Source organism: Antechinus flavipes, chromosome 1, assembly GCF_016432865.1.
Source record: "Antechinus flavipes isolate AdamAnt ecotype Samford, QLD, Australia chromosome 1, AdamAnt_v2, whole genome shotgun sequence".
NCBI classification, from domain to species: domain Eukaryota; kingdom Metazoa; phylum Chordata; class Mammalia; order Dasyuromorphia; family Dasyuridae; genus Antechinus; species Antechinus flavipes.
In genome coordinates, this window is record NC_067398.1 from 292989168 (window position 1) to 293008816 (window position 19649).

At 33.3% G+C, this 19649-nt stretch overlaps 1 protein-coding gene across 1 annotated transcript in view; it reads right to left on the bottom strand.

The window, feature by feature from the left end:
* Positions 1–19649, bottom strand: part of SVEP1 (sushi, von Willebrand factor type A, EGF and pentraxin domain containing 1) — a 362611-nt gene that overhangs the window by 158605 nt on the left and 184357 nt on the right. Inside the window, exons 7-12 of the mRNA XM_051962558.1 lie at positions 14803–15000; positions 11920–12038; positions 10419–10548; positions 7062–7169; positions 5371–5502; positions 2290–2484 (exon numbers count right to left, since the gene is read on the bottom strand). Of these exons, the coding sequence (XP_051818518.1) occupies positions 2290–2484; positions 5371–5502; positions 7062–7169; positions 10419–10548; positions 11920–12038; positions 14803–15000 (882 nt within the window). The remainder of the gene's footprint in view (positions 1–2289; positions 2485–5370; positions 5503–7061; positions 7170–10418; positions 10549–11919; positions 12039–14802; positions 15001–19649) is intronic.

Sequence of the window (19649 nt, forward strand, 5' to 3'; positions counted from 1 at the left end):
CCACTGTCATGAATACTTCTAATATTTGCCATAAATAAAGCTCTGTAGTTTTTTCATAATATATCTCCTTGAATCATTTAACAAACTAAGAATGGATTGCAAAATATTTTCCCTAAGACTTTGTAAAACAATCTTCTTTCCAGATTGGGAATTTCTGAATTGAAAAAAATCTTATCCTTCTAATTTTATGCAGATATACTCAAAAAGATGCCACCCAATAATTTTTTGGAAGAGGACTGGACACGTTCTATAGGCCTTAGAAGACAGAAAAATTACTAATAAAAGGAAGTTGTGTTTTTTGTCTTAACATAAGAAATTTCTTTTTAATTGGAGCTATTCCAAAATGGAATTGGGCTACAATGGAAATTACAGAAATACAATCTTAGGTTAAGATTGGATTATTCCTTATTGAGAATATTTTAGATAGGACTTCTGCTTCCAGGTATAGATCTCTTCCAACTTTGGATTCTATGAGTCTGTAATTCAGAGGTGAATTCTTCAGCTGCAATACTGAAGCTACTCTTTATGAGGCAATGAGTGGTATAAAACTAAAGGAGAAAATTTAAGATTAAAAATTTCAATTTATATCTCACTTCTATGGAGAACACTAGTGATTTTCTTATTACCATAGACATGGATTCTTGGTCCCATTTGATAGATAAGGAAACCATGACCAAAAAAGATAATGATCTGCTTAAGAAAGGAATAGAATTTAAGAATACCCCAAAGAATCAAGTTGTATCAATTGATGAAATGGATTTATACATGCTAGAGAGAATAGATTATTTTATTTTATTTCAAAGCAATATTATTATATCTGCTAACATTTATTTATATTTAAAGTATATTTAGACAGAAAGGGAGAGGTTATAGTAAATTAAGCAATTCTGTTTGTCCCATGACTATGCATACATGGCAGCATGACCTGTCTAGGCAAGCCTGATCTTAAGATCAGGCTTTGGGGTCACTTCTTCTGTTCTTTATTTGTCTTAAATGAATGAATCTTGATCCTGGTTATATCTAGACTTTGAGACTATATTGTATATTTAGGAGGCTATGAAACTGGCTCTTCTGTTGAGGTTGGCTGCAGTTTGGGAGGAATTCCTAACAAGTACTTCATTGTTCTTGAAGCAGATGACCACTGGCCTGAGAATGAACCCAATTCATGGCACAGATTATAAGAAGATGTGGGTTTTGAGAAACACAGTACAGAGCTGAGGTGAAATTTGAAACTAGTTGTCCTACAAATTATTTTATAAGTTATGTTTTAGAATCGACCTCCTAGCAGTGCATAACAATAATCTTCTGCTTGTTTAATTTATTTTTCTGTCAATACATACTTGTGTATTTTGTGTGTGTGTGTGATATCTTCTTTTTGTTTGTAGGAAATCCTGATGTATATTGTACATTGAGTACCTTTCTATTTCCTCCTTTGAGAGAACCTCACATGGGAGCACAAATTTTAAGTTTTAGTAAATCATTCCTGAAGAGCTGATTGGAAGGTGGGGGCAAGGGATCTAGTGTGAGTGTAAGAAAAAATTGTATCCCATTTCTAGATGAAAAGGATTCCCTTTTCTGAATCCAGTAAAATCACATGTACATTGTTCGAGAAAGGAGAAAATTTTTCCTTAACAAAAGTGTAATGGGTTCAATGCCAGAGACCTTTAGAGTAAACTGCAGGTTCCTTAACGGCATAGAATTCCCTTTCATTAGTGGCAATGGGATTAGAAGTGGAAACACATTGAAGCATCTCTATACTTTAGGGGAAATTTGAAAATTGTATCCCACATTTATTACTATTACCAGAGACTTTGAGCCTTCACTAAGCAAAAAAAAAAAAAAAAAAAAAAAAAAAAAAAATTAATCCCATTACTAATGTAGATTGATAATCATTCCAGAACTCATAGTTTTACAGTTTCTGGGAGCATTGAAAGGTTATGTGACTTGTCCAGGATTACACAGGCAAGCAGATTTATCACAAAGCAAATACTCAACTACAATGGAGAAAAACATTAAAAATAAATGTATTTATAAAAAAGTAAAAAGTAACACTAAAAGTATCCTTCATTGCAGTTCCTGTGTATTATGCCAAAGAGTTGGCATAAAAAAGCTTAAAGGCTCATCTTTTATATCTCCAGTCTTGGCTTTGATCTCCAGTTCTTCCTTACACTCATCAAAATTGGTTCTTAGGGAAAATACATATTTCTTTAAATTTCTTTAAATACGTATTTCTAAATATTCTAAACACATATTTTTATCACAAGAGAAATTAATCCAATATAAACTTACCAGCACAGTCTGGCCATTCAGTAGAATATGGGGGTCTCCAGATTCCATCTTCATAGGCACAGTAATATTTTTCAGCAGATTCTTCCGTAAAATCATAGCCTTCTAGGCAACTTAGTGTGCAATTAATACCAACACTGTTATTGGTACATATGAAATCTCCATTAACAGGAGTGAATGGAATCTCACAGGGAGAACCTATACAAAAAATACTCTAATTATATATATATATAGTTTGATATATATATCAATAAATGCATATTAAGCACCTACTATGTGCCAAAAACTGTGGCTAGAGATAAAAAGAAAAACAAAAACACAGTCCTAATCCTCAAGCAGGTAACATTCTATAAAATAAAGTAATAAACAAGTATCACTATCATTATTCCTCTATTTACTTCTCCTTATATGGTACTTTAAGGTTTGCAAAGTATAAGTGTAAATGCTAGGTCTGAACTTTTTAAAGAGGGATTTTGTTTTCTTATTTTCCTACTACTCCTTAAAAAAGCTCACATTGAACTTTTAAAAATAAAAGTAGAAAAATGTTCTGTAAAATTAAAAAGTACCTAAATATGAATAATTGAGTGTTGTATGCTTTTATGTTTAGGAAAAACTACAAGCATTCTTAGGTTGGTAAGGCTGCTTCTGCCATCCCTCATTAAAACTGAAAACAATCTGGACAAAACTCTACAATAAAGAAATATGTTTTTCAGGATCTGTCAATACCACTATTCATCCCCACATCAAGTAAAGGTCATGATAATAAGAATAAGACTACTACCTTGTAATTCCATGAGAAAATATTTGATGAAATGTTAAGAAAGGGATCTGATGAGGAGGAATATTAGAAATTTAGATACGAACATCTCAAATGGAATTCCAGAGTAGCATAACCAATAAAATATTGAGGTGAGATATTTTTCCAGCCCAGGACAACTTTGAAGATTGGAGGGAGAAATCTATTGCACTGGGGTATAGTGTCTGAAAGTATAGTGTGACAGTGACACCAGATGTGGGTGAAATTGGAGGTAGCAGCAATTACAGCAACAGCAGTATCTACTGGCAGTTTAAGAGCTGCCCAAAGATGATAAGGGGATTAGGCCTCTGGTCAAAAAAAGATTAAAAGGGACCACTGTGCTGGGATTAGGTATTGAACTAAACCTATGAAATTGGGCAGTTCACAGTTTCAAAGTAGAGAGCAACGCTCGAGGTTGCAAGGGATCAAAGACCTTTTCTGGGAATGGAGCAGAGGGCAGAACAGGATAACAGTGATGATATTTCTTCCGAGGATAACACCACCTTAGAAACACTAAAAACTTGCAGAACCCCTAGAACAAATTATGAAAACAGCAGTAAAACAAACAGAAAAAAGCCTGAAGTTTAGACCTTTTCCCTGTCTCTTTTTCTGTTTTTGTGTTTTCCTCCCTCACCCAGAGGTGAGCAAAGACCAATGATAAATTATAGTTCAAAGTCAAGAAGATGAACAAACAACAATAAAAGGAACCTGAGCATAAAAAGCTACTATAGTGACAGGAAAGATCAAGACACAAACCTAGAAGAAGACAACAATGTGAAAATAGATATAGCAAAGCCTCAAAGAAAAATGCAAATTAGATACAAGTCTCAAAAGGATTCTTAGAAAAATGATAGAGATTTTTTTTAAAAAAATAGGAAAAAATAAATTTAAAAATAAAAATAAGGACAGTAGAGAAAAATGGGCAGAAATGAGAGCAATACAATAAAATTATGAAAGAAGACAGCTTGGGAAAAGAGGTACAAAAAATACTGAAGAAAAAAAAACTCCTTAAAAACCAGAATTGTCCAAATTGTAAAAGAAGAATAAAACTTCACTGAAGAAACTAGCTTCTTAAAAATTAGAACTGGATAAGTAGAAATTAATGACTCTAGAAGATATCCAAAAACAGTAAAACAAAGTCAAAAGAATGAAAAAAATAGAAGAAAATATGAACTATTTCAATGTAAAAACACTGACTTAAAATAGATTTCAGAGAGATAATCTAAGAATAATTAGAATATTTGCTCAAAAATGGGCATGAAAAAGTATGTGCTTAAAATCCTATTTCAAGAAATTATAAAGGAAAACTACCCCAGTAGGGTAGAAAACAGAAAATTGAAATTGAAATAATTCACTGATCACTTCCTGAACGAGATCCCAAAATGAAAACTTCTAGGAATATTTAAGAAGAAAATCCTGAAAGCATTCAGACAGAAAATGTTCAAAAAAACTGTAACAGTCAGCATCATACTTGATCTAGCAGCTACCATGATAAAGGAGCAAAAGGCTTAGAATATGATATTCCAGAAGGAAAAGAAGATAGGATTACAACCAAGAATATAATTTACCTAACAAAACTGAGTACAAACCTATGGGGAAAATTAAAATTTAATGAAAAAAGACTTCTAGGCATTCCTGATGAAAAAGCAACTCTGACACCAAAACAAACTACATACAGTCCATACTCCATTCAGTTGACAAATAGGTCTTCCTAAAGCACAGATATGATCATTTTTTTCTTCCTTTCAATAAGCTCCAGTATCTCTCAGTACCTCCAGGATCATATGTAAATTTTATGTGCTTTAAAATCCTTTCATAATTTAGTCCTATTTTTGTTTTTCTATACCTTACTATTTCCCATGTACTATACTATATAGAGACATTGACCTCTTCACTGTTTCTTGCACATAACACTCCATAAAAGCTGGATACTTTTGCTGTCCCCCATGCTTGGAACTCTCTTTCTCACCATCTCTGTTTTCATGACTTCCTTTAAGTCTCAGTTAAAATCCCTTCTATAGGAAGATTGTCCCAAACCTTATTTCTATTGTCTTTTCTCTGTTGATTATTTCCAATTTCTTTTCTATATAAGATTTTTTTGGGTACATATCACTTAAATTTTGTTTTCCCTATTAGATTATAATAAGTTCCTCGAAAGTAGGAACTTTTCTTTGGGGGGGGGCATCTTCAGTGTTTACAAAGTATCTGACACATAGTAGGTGTTTAATAAATGTTTGTTGATTTGATACCTTGGAGGACCAGGTCATAATTCTAAAAAACATACATACCTTTGATGACAATATAAATCTCACATGTCTTGTTGTTGCCAGATGGATCAGTAGCTGTATATCGTACTGTGGTCCTTCCTTGGGGAAAGAGATCTCCTGGGGAATGACTTCTAGTGATGCTAAGTAAAGTTCCTAGAAACAATGAAGATGAGCGAGAGTAGGAAACTTTAGGATTTACTAGCCATGAACCAGCTATGAAAAATATTGTCTCTCTATATTTTCTTATTGGGCTTAGGACCTAATGATAACTTGAGGATGATGCATAGCATTAACACAATGGATATTTACTCATTTTATTACTGTGTTATGTTCTTTGCTTCCTTGTTTTTTCCACTGAATATGTGTTAACTACAGGTTAGCACATATACACTATATTAGGCATTTTTGTTTTTAAGAGAAAATTACAAGTCTATTGTCTAATCATTGCCTTTAAGGAGTATATATTTTTTAAAATATTTAATAACTTACCCAATCATATACTAGTTTCTGGAAATTAGCATGGACAAATATTATCAATGATCAGAAATTCCAAGATTTCATATTGGAAAGGACTTGAGAAATCATTTAGTCATTATACAGATAAGGAATTGAGGCTAAGAGAGTTTAATGAATTGCCCAAGGTCACACAATTAGTAACTGAAAGACAGAATTGAAATTTCAAGTCCACTATGTCTCTACTACATATTCAATAAATCTATAATCTCATTTATACATATACTCTCTCCCATGTTCCATTTTACAATCCAACAATGTCTATTCATGTACTGTAATCTGCACTTAGGTACTTCCTTAAATTGTCCACAAGAGATGAGATCTCTTCAAGGTGCTAGAAGCCTTTTTTTTTTTTTTTTTAAGTCTCTTGATGCTGGGGGCTCCATGTTTTGTCTGTGCCTTGGTTATCTTCTTTTCAAGCTACATGACCAGCCCTCATCCTTTTTTTCCTAATCAAACAACTTTCTGATGACATCTTTAGACTGCTTCCTTCTAGCCTGCTTATACCTACCATGTACCTGGAATACACCCTTTCTTTACCTCTGTTTCTGGACATGACTCATTTCCTCATGACTCATTTCAGATATTTTCTATTTGATCTTTTTTTTCAAATACCCCTAAGTGCATGTGGACTCCCTGCCAAAGGATGGAGCCTATGTTACATCTACACTAGGATATAGACAATGTTTATTGATACATAGAAACTCTCAGCTTTTCTACCACTTCTAGGGAATTTCCTTAAACCTTTAGACAGATTGGAACCCAATAGTGACTTTTAGATTAGCTATTCACATATTTCTCCTGATTGAGAGTAATCTTCTTTTTTTCCATTTTTGTTTCATTTTTGTCTGTGTATACCCAGTACTACCTGGCAAATAGTTGGTACTTAATATTTATTGTCTGTCCACTGATCATTAGCTACAAGTAGGCATTCATATTGTATTACCTAAAAAAATGTTGTCATTACAAAAATTACAGAATGGCAGACTGGAAGGAGGTGTTAGAGATCATCTAGTCCCATTTCTTCATATAATGTTTTTATGGTGTCTTCTACATTAAAGTATTTTCCCTTTTTTAGGGAGGAATGTTGTTTTTTACTCTTAACAATTGCCATTTATTTTCCATTTCCTACTTTTGTTTTCAATGCTAAGAAAAGCAATTCTGTATTGTAATTATAAGCCAGATGATGGTTCACTTACCCGAATTGTCTGAGAACTGAGGCTCATCCCAGGTTGCTGCATACTCATTCTGGGGGCCTTGGATTGGAGGTGGGGATCGGCACCTATCAATGACAGGCGGTTCTACATCTAAAGAACATGAAAGCATAGAGAGAAACTAAATACTGAATGGGCTATCCATCCACAGGCTCTGAACTAAACAGCGAGTGGAATAGCCATAAACAAGAATGGAAGCTTGCACATGCCTCATACATAGAATCTCTATAGCATCACACACACAGTGGATTCTGTTTTTCTCTTTGTATGTAGTGGTAGGTATTTTAGCCACATGATGGGCATATTGTATCTGCTGTAAAAGAGAGAACCTATAGGTACTGGCAGTGCAGCCTGCCTTAATGGTAGAAATATAAGTCACCCAATGAAAGTAATTGGATAGGTATAGCAGTATTCACTACACATAAGGATAACACTATTAATAACAAAATTATATTTACACAGAGCTTTAAAATTTACAAAGAGTTTTCTTTATAACAACTCTATGAGATAGGTAATATAAGGTTTCCCCTAGATTGTGTGTGTGTGTGTGTGTGTGTGTGTGTGTGCATGGGTATGTGTGTGCGCACGCACATGGGTATGTAGACAATTGGGGTGAGGGGACTTGTCCAGAGTCACCCAACTAGTAAGTGTCTGGGGCCGGATTTGAATTCAGGTTCATTTAATTCTAGGAGCAGCATTTTATCTACTTTACCATTTATGTGCCCCTCATATTTTGTAATAGCTAAATAACTATTCGAGTACAGACATACGTTCATATTATCAAGGGCTCATAGGACCATGGTCTCATAGAATTAGAGCTAAATAGAGCTAACAGGCCAACTTCATATCTTAGGGATCAGGAAACTAAGACCTAGAAATGATAATAAACTTGTCCAAATGTCACATGGATAGAGCAAAGATTTAAACTCAGGTATTTTGATTCAAGAGACAGTGTTTTGTTTCACACAAATTGCTAGAGTTCTAAACTATCAAACCCATGACATACAAGTTGCTCGGGCTAATTTATAGCTTCCTAAAACATATCTTGTGGTCCTTTATTCTTTTGAGAAGATAAAGATATAACTAGATTAACAATTTTTGTGAAGAGAAAAAATTGGGGGTATAAGAGGAAGGTCCATATTTCATTTTCTTTACAGGATTATAGGAATCTTTGGCATAAACTCTCTACAGATGGGATAAATTATACACTGACAGTTTCTCTGATTCATCAATTGCTTTGGCATAGCTTGCAGGGGGATGGGCCCGCAGTAATTCTGAAGCAGCTTATAAAATTTTAGTGCTACTTATTGTCAGTCCCTTTCTAGTCTGACAATTCTTCCTCCATCTTCGACAGTACCTAGAGTCACAGAAGCACAGGCAATTGAAAGAGCTTGCAAAATCTACCAATATTTGAACAAGAATCCTTTCTAAAACATAAATGGCAAACAGGCATACAGTTTTGCTTAGAAATAGTGATGCTGCTACTTCTCTGGGTTCCATTCTTTTTGAGTATCTCCACATGAAAATTTTCTTTATGTTGCTTCTCAGCAGTTTAAGACTTAGAGATTAGACATGATCTTAGAGATCAACTGGTCCAATCATCCATGCTTTGTGGATGAGAAAAGAGAAAATTAGAGGATTCCAGTCATATGCCTGAAAACACACAGGTAATAAATATCAGAGCTAGGATCTAAAGTCAAATCCTCTTATCTAAAGTGAGTGCTCTTCATTTATCCCTTACCTTTATAACTGACAATTTTTATGTCAGACTTCAGTTTATTAACTTCACCAAAGAGCAGATGCCAATTAAAAAACCACTATTAGTTGGGCCTTATGAATATGTAATTAAACTTTGTTACACCATGCATGTTTATAATAATTTCACCTCCTCCCAGTGGTTGCTATTTCAGCTATTAACAAAATAAAAATATTTAATGAATAACAAGTTAAATCAATCAATAGCAAAATGAATGAAAGTGATCTTTTATACTTTCCTAGTTTACTAATTATCTTCCCCCTTCCCTGATTTCTGTTTCCAAAGTTCCTTAAGTCCCTAAAACTTTTTCAACAAATATGAGTCAGGGGCACATAAAAACAGTAAAATCAATTGATTATCAGAAATACTTCAAAGCTGATACTCTGAGATTATGATGGATCCATGGTTTAACAGGCATGGCTACTTCCCTATTGACATACTATCACAACCATGACACCTCTAGGTCTTTTCATCTTCTGTGTTATTTGTTTATGTTTTCCTTTAATACTTCTATAGAAAGCCTATTTAATGTGCCATTAAAAAAAACCATGAAAAAGATCCTTTTCTTCCCCCTGCTCAAAAATCCTTCCCCTCCCCCCCAACCAACAAAACCATTTTGTTTAACATTTCAAAAATGAAATTCAAATTCAAGATACTAGATCCCCTTTATCTAATTAACAACAGTGAATGGGACCACCACTTAATCAAGTCAGACTGGGTTAAGATCAGCAGAAATACTGGCTTAACTGACTACCTTGTTTTACAAGGTTCTTTCAATAGCAATATCTGTACTAGTGCAGATATTGTACTATCTGTATCTGTACAGGTTTCTACATCTTAAAGAGGGCCAGTGTCCAGCTATGTATTCAAACATAGGCAAACTCATCAACATTCCAGGATGATGACTATGGAGCATTTCTTCTTTCCATATGGAAAACATGAGCTAATTTCAATGCATTGTTTTTAAATGAATCAAAGCCAAGGTATTTTCCATGCCCTAAATGAAAATGTAAATTCTAGAACTAACCTTGGAACAATAAAGTAATAAAGAACAAATTGCTCACAAAAATTTTCAGGTTTTTTATTTGTGTAAGTTGTGGTCAAGGCAGACCATTGAATTAATCAATAGGAAATAGAAAATTTGTCATAAGGGAATTCACTCTTCTGAAGCAAATCATCAACTTTTCTATAACTTGCCTGGATGATTGAAATGTTAAAAGACTTGTTCCAAGCCACACAAGTAGCATCCTTACTCTTTCTATCCACTGTCCTATACTTTATCTATTGATAGCAAAAGCTGTAATCCATTTCTATCTTAATTTTATTATCATTTTGTAGCAAGGAATTTTTTTTTAAATCTTTAAATCAAAAATTTTCATTTATAAAAAGATAGTCATATAATATTTGACAACCTAGCAGAGAGCAATAGTAAACATTTTCATCATCTTGTGATATAAATGAATGCTATAGCTTATCTCATTTTCAGGAAAGTTTGGATTTATTACTACAAGATAAAGAGAGAAATTAAAAAAAAGGTTCTAGGTTGTTTTTAGAATTTTTTCCAAATATTTCTGAAGAGGACTTACCAATAACCTTGACACTGAATGTACAACGGGCCTGGTTTCTGGACTGGTCAACTGCTGTATATGTGATAACAACCTCTCCAATTGGAAAGAGGTAAGGTGGTGAAAAAGCTGGAGTAACGTGAATCGATACCTTTTGGAAATAAGTAAGGTTTTTTCCTTCATATTTAAATTCAACATTTATAATATAATGAATTCTTTAAAGATATGTTTTAACACACCTTAAATTTATTGTTAATTTCCATTAAAACTTGAAGTATGAAAAGAATGAATACTGTCTAAACATTCTTGTTAAAATTTTGTCAGAACATCCATTTTGAGAAATAATTCCATTTTGTACTTATATGGTATATTTTCACTAAGAGCTGATGATGATATCTATGATAAATCCTTATTATTCCAAGTAATTATTAAGCTTTATCATATTTGTTTTGCAAATGAGGAATTAGGTTTTAAAAAAATATATACATATTCATATGTATATGCATTTATATACATATGCTATATATGCATATATACACATATATAATCTCAAAAATCACACAGAAAATAAGAACAAAATTAACCTTCCAAACCATATCCCATCTGACTATATTTTTCTTATTATAACTTACTTTCATATTTGAATTCTTATTTGATTTAAACAAAACAAAACAGAACACCCATTGATGAATGCACACAATTCATATTTCAAAGCAGAGTGTTTGGTACAGTCCCCAACCCTTTCCTGAAAAGTAGATTGACTTACAATGAAAATGTACTTAATTGTAGATGAATGCAACGTGACTTTTTACCCTTTAAAATATGAATATTATCAGAACAGATTCAAGAGACAGTTCTTTTGATATTTAAATTAATGGATTAATTGTTAACTAACATCTGACAGATCATTTCACACAACTGCATGTAAAATACTGTGTTTATGTAGAAAGCTATGCCAAATGACTTTTGTTTTTACATTCTTTACAAATGATTAAGTGAGGGGATTTCTAAAATCATCCAAACCTCTGACCAGATAGTCTCTTTAAGGTCCCTTTTCAGACTTTTAAACTTTGGCAAAACTTCCCTTGTTAAATAATCTTAGAGAAAGGTAGAACAATCCTTTGTTTAAATTGTATTATTTTATTGTTGCTGTTGTTTTTTTTTCATTTTTTTTTTCAAGGCAATTGGAGTTAAGTGTCCTGCACAGAGTTATACAGCTAGGAAGTGTTAAGTGTTTGAGGCTAGATTTAAATTCAGATCCTCCTGACTCCAGGACCAGTACTCTATCCATTGCACCAGTAAGCTGCTCCCAGAACAATTCTTTCAGATAGATGAGATAAAAAATTCACTAAGAGACATAAGTTTTAAATTTGTAATCTCAACTCAAAAAGATTATTTTTCTTTCAGGGTATGTACCAAAATTTAATTGATACAAGCATGTTATGCAAACACTAGATAAATAAAAGAACTTGGATGATTTAAAATCATATGGGAAAGGGCTCCATTTATATGCATACCTTACCTCTTCACCAGAGTTATCTTTTGCTGTTGGTACAACCCAAGTAATATTAGCAGAGTCTTGCTGTTCTAGGGTCTTGGCTTCAATGTCTTTAGGACAAGTGATCTGAGGAACCTCCACATCTGACTCAGAAAATATATGAAGAAAAAATATAAATACATTGATTAATAACATAATCCATTCATTGAAAATTTTATCTGATTCAATAAATTAAATTAATGTTAAGTACCTGTTATGTATAACATGTGCTAAGCAATGCAGGTAAGATAAAATTTGAATAATCCTTGCCCAAAAGGAGTACACATTTTACTGGGGGCAGGGAGTAGTGGTGGATATATCTTGTGCTCAAAGAAGTCAATACTAGGTAATTCAAAAAGATAGAGAGAGTGAGAAGATGCCTAAGGGATAGGGGAACAGGAAATGTTCAGAGGGGAGTTAGTACCTGAATTGAGCCATAAAGGAAAACCAGGGATCTTCAATGAAGAAATGAGGAGATGAATTCTAGATATGGAGGATGATTTGTATGAATATATAAAGTCAGGAAACAAAATATCAAATTCGGTGAAAACATAGTGTATCAGAAGGAACAAAGGGAAATATGGCTGGAAAGTTTAGTTGAATTAAGATGGCAGAGGGTCTTAAATTCCAGGCTGAGGAGTATTTTCTACTAGAGGCATTAATGAGTTCCTGAAGGTCACAACTTCTTAAAGCCAGAAGAAATTCTCTGAAGGCAATAAGTAGGAGGATAGTTTTTTTTTTTTTAATCTGCATTTGGTAGAGGAATCTTCATCAATGAAATTTCCTATAGCAGTGAAATCATATCTGGAAGTTACCTCTTGTTGCTGTTATTAATCAGTCATTTCATTTGTGTCCAATTCTTTGTGATTCTATTTGAGGTTTTCTTGGGAAAGTAATGAAATGATTTGCCATTTTCTTATTTCCAGCTCATTTTACAGAAGAGGAAATTTAGGTAGACAGGGTTAAGTGACTTGCTCAGGATCACACAGCTTGGATGTGTTAGAGGTCACATCTGAACTCAGGTCTTCCTGACCCCAGGCCTGGCACTCTATCTAGTATCTATTACCTGCCATCATCAGTAGTATATTACAGGGTATCTCATATACCCCCATCAATTGAGATGAAGAATTGGAGGCCCAGGAAGTTTAGAATCACACAAATGGTAAGCATCTGAACTCTGGTCCCTCTGAATCCAAATCTTTCTTTTGTACTCTACTGCTCCATTCTGATTATTTTCCAAGATTTGAAAGAAGCCCAGGCTAGGCAAATCCCTCAGAGAACAGATGTCAGTGTTGACTCAGAATTACAACACCAATGTGCTCTACTGGACAAATAATTTCTTCCTCATATGCAGTGGAGACAAACTCTCTGCAGTTTCCTATCACTTTGACAGCTAATCCTCCATGTTGAGTGCAGCCAAGAGGATTTGAATCTTTAGTTCTGTAGTAATTTTAAAGAATTTTATTTTTTCCCTGGATTAGAGCACTTCTTCCAAATCCTTTATAAATTATATTCAATTACTAATCTAAATTACAGGGTTAGAAAATAAATGGTCTCAAAGTAAGGAAGAAGAGAATCAACCTCACATTCCCTTTTGCTCAGGAGACTTAAGGAAACAGAACCACTTCCTCTGATATTTTTATTCCATCACTAATAAATAAATCTGGCAGCCAAAACAGCAGCTTTAGGATTGCAAAATACATCAAGACCTACTCCTTAACCTCATTCAGAATTATAGCTAAAGTAAAAATTTCCAAGCAATTTTGCAGAACTCAATTAAGAAGAACAGCACAAAAGCCTTAAACATTACAATTCTATAACAAAATTTCAAGAAGGAAGGAGTTTCTTTAATAATAAATGTATTTTATCTCCCTCCTTTCTTTACAAAAGTGAGGGATCATAGGTGTGGGACATTTCATAATGATCAGTGACATTGATTAGTTTTGTTTGTTCAAGATGGAGTGGGTAAAGGAGAGAATATCAAGTCCCTCTCTTTCTTCTTCTAGCACCCTAAGGTGAAGAAAAAGAGCTAGTTGTTTGTTTGGCTAGAAAATATAAAAGCAAGGTTAGAAACTGACTGGGCAAGACATTGCGTTTGATACCAGAGGAAGAGACAGATTCTTAATGTGTGATTGTGCCATTTGTGATCACTATCTAGGGATCTTGAAAAATTTTTTCAAGAAAGTGACCTCAAAGTTTATAGAGGTACTAGTCTATTGTTAAATTTATTACTAGGCTATTAGATCAAATGTATATGTGTTTTTTTCCCTGAGGCAATTGGGGTTAAGTGACTTGCCCAGGGTCGTGGAGCTAGGAAGTGTCTAGGTCAAATCTGAACTCAGGTCCCCCTGACTTCAGGGCTGGTACTCTATCCACTCTGCCATCTAAGTGCCCCAAATATTTTTGTTTTGAATGAAGTGTGTTCTCAACTTAATTAATAAAAATGAACATAACTGTAAAGTCTCATGATCTGTGGTTTGAAAAGTATCCTAACTCAAAAAGTACCTAGAACTTGGGGTATCTTGCTACAAGCTTACCATGCTACATAAACATACAAGTTTATTTTCTTGGACAATACTTAAATTTCCCAAAATAAAAGAGAACAACATAAACTATACTTTATTAAAACATTTACAAAGAGTTAGACTGTGGTATTATAAACTCAACGAGTTTGAAAAACACAATAAAATGACCCCATAAACCTTTGAGTACCAGGATTACGTATACCCAAAGGATATTCCATCAATGCAGAATGATGATAATGATGGTACAAATAATGGACCATGAACTTCATGTATGGTTCCTCTTGTGCTAACATGGCATTAGTCAGGGACTTCTTCCTTTAAATTATAGAAATGGACTGCATACCTTTACAATTAGCTGTTTGAATTTTACCACTCCATCTCCCTGAACTGGTGCATCTCACATCACCCCTGGCTCCAGATAAGATGAATCCTGGAGGACAACTTAATTGACACACAGTACCAATCTTAGCTAGTCCTCTTCCACAACTTGATGGATGAATGGTCACACCTTTTGGCTTCTGAAAAGTAGGGCAATGGCGTTCTAAGGAAGATAAATACAAGAACGTTTTTACAAGTGTTTTATTGAAATTACCTATTTTTTATTTTCTCTGAAAAATAAAAAATCATATTTTTCAGTAAGTTTATGGATTAAGCCTCCATGATAAAAGTGCAATTTTATCATGACAAGTTAAAAATGTGAAAATCTTGTGAACACAGTGCCAAATTGTGTATTATTTTATATAGTTATAGTAATTAGACAAAGTCAGTCATCAAGTATTTAAGTATTTATTATGTACCAGGTACTGTTCTCAGGACTAGGGAAGTAAAGAAAGACTAAAACATGGTCCATGTCTTCAGGAAGCTCACATTCTAATGGCAAAGATAACATAAGTTATGCAAAATGTAATCAGAAGGTAATTTCAGAGGGAAGAAATCAATAGGAGTGGGGAATAGTGTATTGGGAAAAATTTCCTGCTGAAGGTGAAAATCTAGCTCAGTATTAAAGGAAGTAGGGAAGCTCCCTGTGGAAGCTAGGGAGGGAAGCTCCCTCCTTTACCTACTCCATAACTCTTTACTCTTTCATCTCATGTCTTTTTCGTGCAGTGCTAGGCAGGAAAATAAACAGTCCCTCCAGCCTTATAAAGAAACTTGAATAAGAAGCTAGAACTGTTGAAGATACAGAGAAAATATTCCAGACACAGTGAACAGCCTGTGCAAATGCAAGGAGTTGTGAGGAACAATAAAGAGACAACTATAGTTGGATTTTAGAGTAAGTGGAAGAGAATAAAATATAAGAAGACTAGAAAGACAGGAAAGGAACAGATAATTGTGTTGTGTGGGAATGCTACATATGCATGTTTCCCCCAACAACCTTCTCTATACAAAAGAGTGGATAAGTTTCTAATGGTTGCTCCAAACAGTCCTATTATTATGCCTGTTTTTTGGAGTGTCTGTATTCTTACACAACTCCTTGTATAAGTCAAAGGATAAGAATATCTCTATTTGATTTCATAAGTACTGCTAAATCAGGGTACGATTATCATCTTTAGTTTGTAAAAGGAATACTTTGAATAAACTACATGTGTTTCTTTTTCCCCAAAATATAATCGCCCTGTGCATAAACTCTTTTTTCATTCTGTCCGGATTTTAGTGAAACCCATTTCTCTTTGTCAGTGAAATACAAAAACATGGTATAAATATACATAAAACCAGACTCACAAAATTTCAGAGTAGCAGGGGACCTCGGTGATCATTTAGTTTAGAGGCATTTAGTGTAGCCAAAGAGATTTTTGGACTTAAACTAGAGAAGACATTAATTCAAATTCTGTTCCAGATTCTTAGTAGCTATGTAACTATGGAAAAGTCATTTTAAAGTCTCTGATGAATTTTCTCACCAATAAAATGAGAAAATAATCATACCTCTTTGTAAAGTTGCTACAAGGACTAAATGAGACTAAATATGCTAATATATAAGATATTTTTCAGACCTTACTCTATAAATGTTATTATTATTAGTAGTAGTAGTATAGGATTATTATTTGCCCAGGATTAAGAAATAGGAACAGAATAGTATAGGAAAACTATATCATTTTCTCTTTCGTTATGGGAAATTAATCACATCAATGCTCTGAAAACAAGAGAATATATTCCTTATATCATGTTATCATCATCTGAGGCATTTTAACTGAAATTCTGAAAGGTATAACCTTTACTTCGAAATTCAAATACAAAAAAAAAAGAGAGAAAAAATTTTGAACTAGACACTGTGTTATTGAAATATGCCAAACTCTTTAACTTTCAAAATTGATCATCTCCCTTTGCATTTTCGTTATTGAAATATTGTCAGTAAAATTATATTACATTCGAAGTGAAGAATGCCAGTACTACAACTTTTTTTTTTGCTCTGTCCTTGAAATGCCTGAAATTTTAGAACTAGAAGAACAATTAAACAAATACAAAAGTTCTTTTCTTATCTCTCTTTGTCATTTGAATAGTTGTAAAATTTTGAATGTTTAATAGATTCCTTCCAACTACAGTCAAGACTGTGGAATTTAGAGCTCTTAATCTGGAGAAATGATATATTTATTATCAATAAGTTCAAAAAGATAATGGAGACTCACCACTGTTAACAGATTGAGTAAACAATACTCATTCTAAATGTGATCAAATGATAAGTCCATTTCTACCAAAAACATTCAGTCAAAGTAACATGGCTGAGCAAATTATTCTTAATTTTTTTTTGAGAATATATCCAGGAGTAAGAGTCAGCAAAAACATCATAGTATACTGATTATGCCAAAATTAGAAGACATTAAAGGTAGAATATTCTTGTGAATCAGTATTTCAAAGTGTTTCCAGGCTCCTTAAAAATCCCTATTTGTTTCTATCAAGTATTTTCCATCTTTGATTGCTCTATGTTGCAAGGCACGGAATTTTTATCTCTTTGTACTTTATTCATTGAATCAGAGCATTTTGACACTCATATAATCACTATGTGCCTCTTTAAAAAACAAGTATGGGCAACCAAATGGCACAGTGGGTAAAGTACCGGTCCTGAAGTCAGGAGAACCTGAGTTCAGATCCAACATCAGATACTTGACATCTACTAGCTGTGTGACTCTGGGTAAGTCACCCAAATGCTTAGCAAAACAAAACAAAACAAAATCAACTAACCTCAGTCAGGATTTTTTAGGGTCATAGAGTAAGAGATAGAAGGGGCTTTCATCTGATTCTATAGAATCTGAGGTTTAGAGGGATTCAGTTCTTTACCCCAAATCCTCTAGACAAGTAGCAGAATCTGGATTTGAACCCAGTTCCCTGAATCCAAAGACAGTATTTTTTCTACCAAACCATGGTATAGCTTTTTGCCTACTTTATACTAAAGTTTTAAAATTACTGCCACCAAGCATTTCTTAAAGTGACTAATGCCATTTTACACCAAGAATTCATAGATTACATGCATTAGTCAGCAGGCTTTAATTGTTCCTTATTTGGATCTGTATCCCATCACACAAGTTTATGTTTTAGGAGAAGAAATCAAGCCTTGAGGTGAATACTATGTACTAGCATTATGCTAAGTGCTATATACAAATATTACCTCATTTGATTTTTACAACAACTTTGGAGGCTGAAGGATAATTATTATTTCTACTACACAGTTGAACTTATTAACAGTCAATTAAATTAATTAAGAGGTTAAGTGCCCAGGGTCATACAGCCTGGAACTTCTCTGGGGTTATATCCACCTACATCACCAGCTATTACTACCTCTTTTAGACAAGGGTGCTAAAAAAATTATGTTTATATATTTAACTAATTAATTTAACTGCTTAACTGGTTAAGCAGTTTTAGGATAATTATAATAATGTAGTAATTGGCAAAGCATTTTACAAATATTATTTCATTTGATCCTTACAACAACCTTGGGAGGAAATGTTATTATGTTTCCCCATTTTTCAGATAAGAAAACTGAGGTAGAGTATAAGTGACTTTTCCAGAATCATAAAGCTAGTGTTTGAGGCTGAATTTGTATTTATGTCTTCCTAAGTGTGGGTATAGTGCTCCATATAGTAAGATGAACTAGAAGTAATGGGTCGAAGTTGTAAAGAATCATAGTTCTGCTAAATGTAAAAAACAAAACAAAATAAAATTCTTACTAATGATTAGTTGAATGGTTTGCCTTTAAAGTTGGTAGTTGTCCTTTTCCACACAGGAAGTCTTTAAGAATAGGTTAAGTAATTACCTATAGAGGATACATGGAAGAAGGTTTTTTTTTTTTTTTTTTTTTTTTTTCAGTTTTAGGTTAGAATAAATGTTCTCTTAGCATCTATTTAGATTCTGAAATTCTGATCTTGAACATGAATTGAAATAAAAGCACTATGAAAGATAATGAGACTAATTCTATAAGCCAGTAACAAAAATCAACTTCTTTATTTTCCTGTAATTACATCTTGTACCTATGAAGTGCTAAAATTAAACAATCTGTATTATTGAACAATAAGTATTATGGAATATACCTAAATTAAGAATTATTTCTTATTAAGTAAATAAGGATTTATTAAGAACCTATTATGTGCCAGGCACTATGCTATGCTTGGGAATAAAGCAAACAAAAAATTCCTATATTTGTATCCTTGGAGATACAAAGAAAGGCAAACAAACAAATGAACAAACAAATCCCTGTCCCTGAGGTTATAAAGGGTTTTAAAACCCTTTAATTTGATTTTGGGAATAACAGGGAATCACTAGTTTATTGAACAGGGCAGGGGTGACTTGGTCAGACCTGTGCTTTGGAAAGATCAATTTGATAAAGTGAATGGAAGATGGACTGAAACAGCAAGAAACTTGAGGAAGTAACTAGCTTGTTATTACAATGGTCTTTATCATTAAGAATATTTCTTCCATCTCTAGTCCTCTCCCGTTTTTTTTCAGCACAGTCTCTTACACATAGTATTTAATAAATATTTTAAAAAATTGTACTGAACTGAATTTATATCCTTGATTGTTTCAGTGTTAACCTCATATACTTCTCATATACTGAGATAGTTATAACTTAAAAAGCTTTGTGTTATGTTCACTTATGTTTTCTAGATTCATAAAAATAATTCTATTGGCCTGCAAAACATTTCTATTTGCCAAATAAATTTGAAAAAAACTCTCCTTTTTTCATATATGTTGGAATCTTTACAA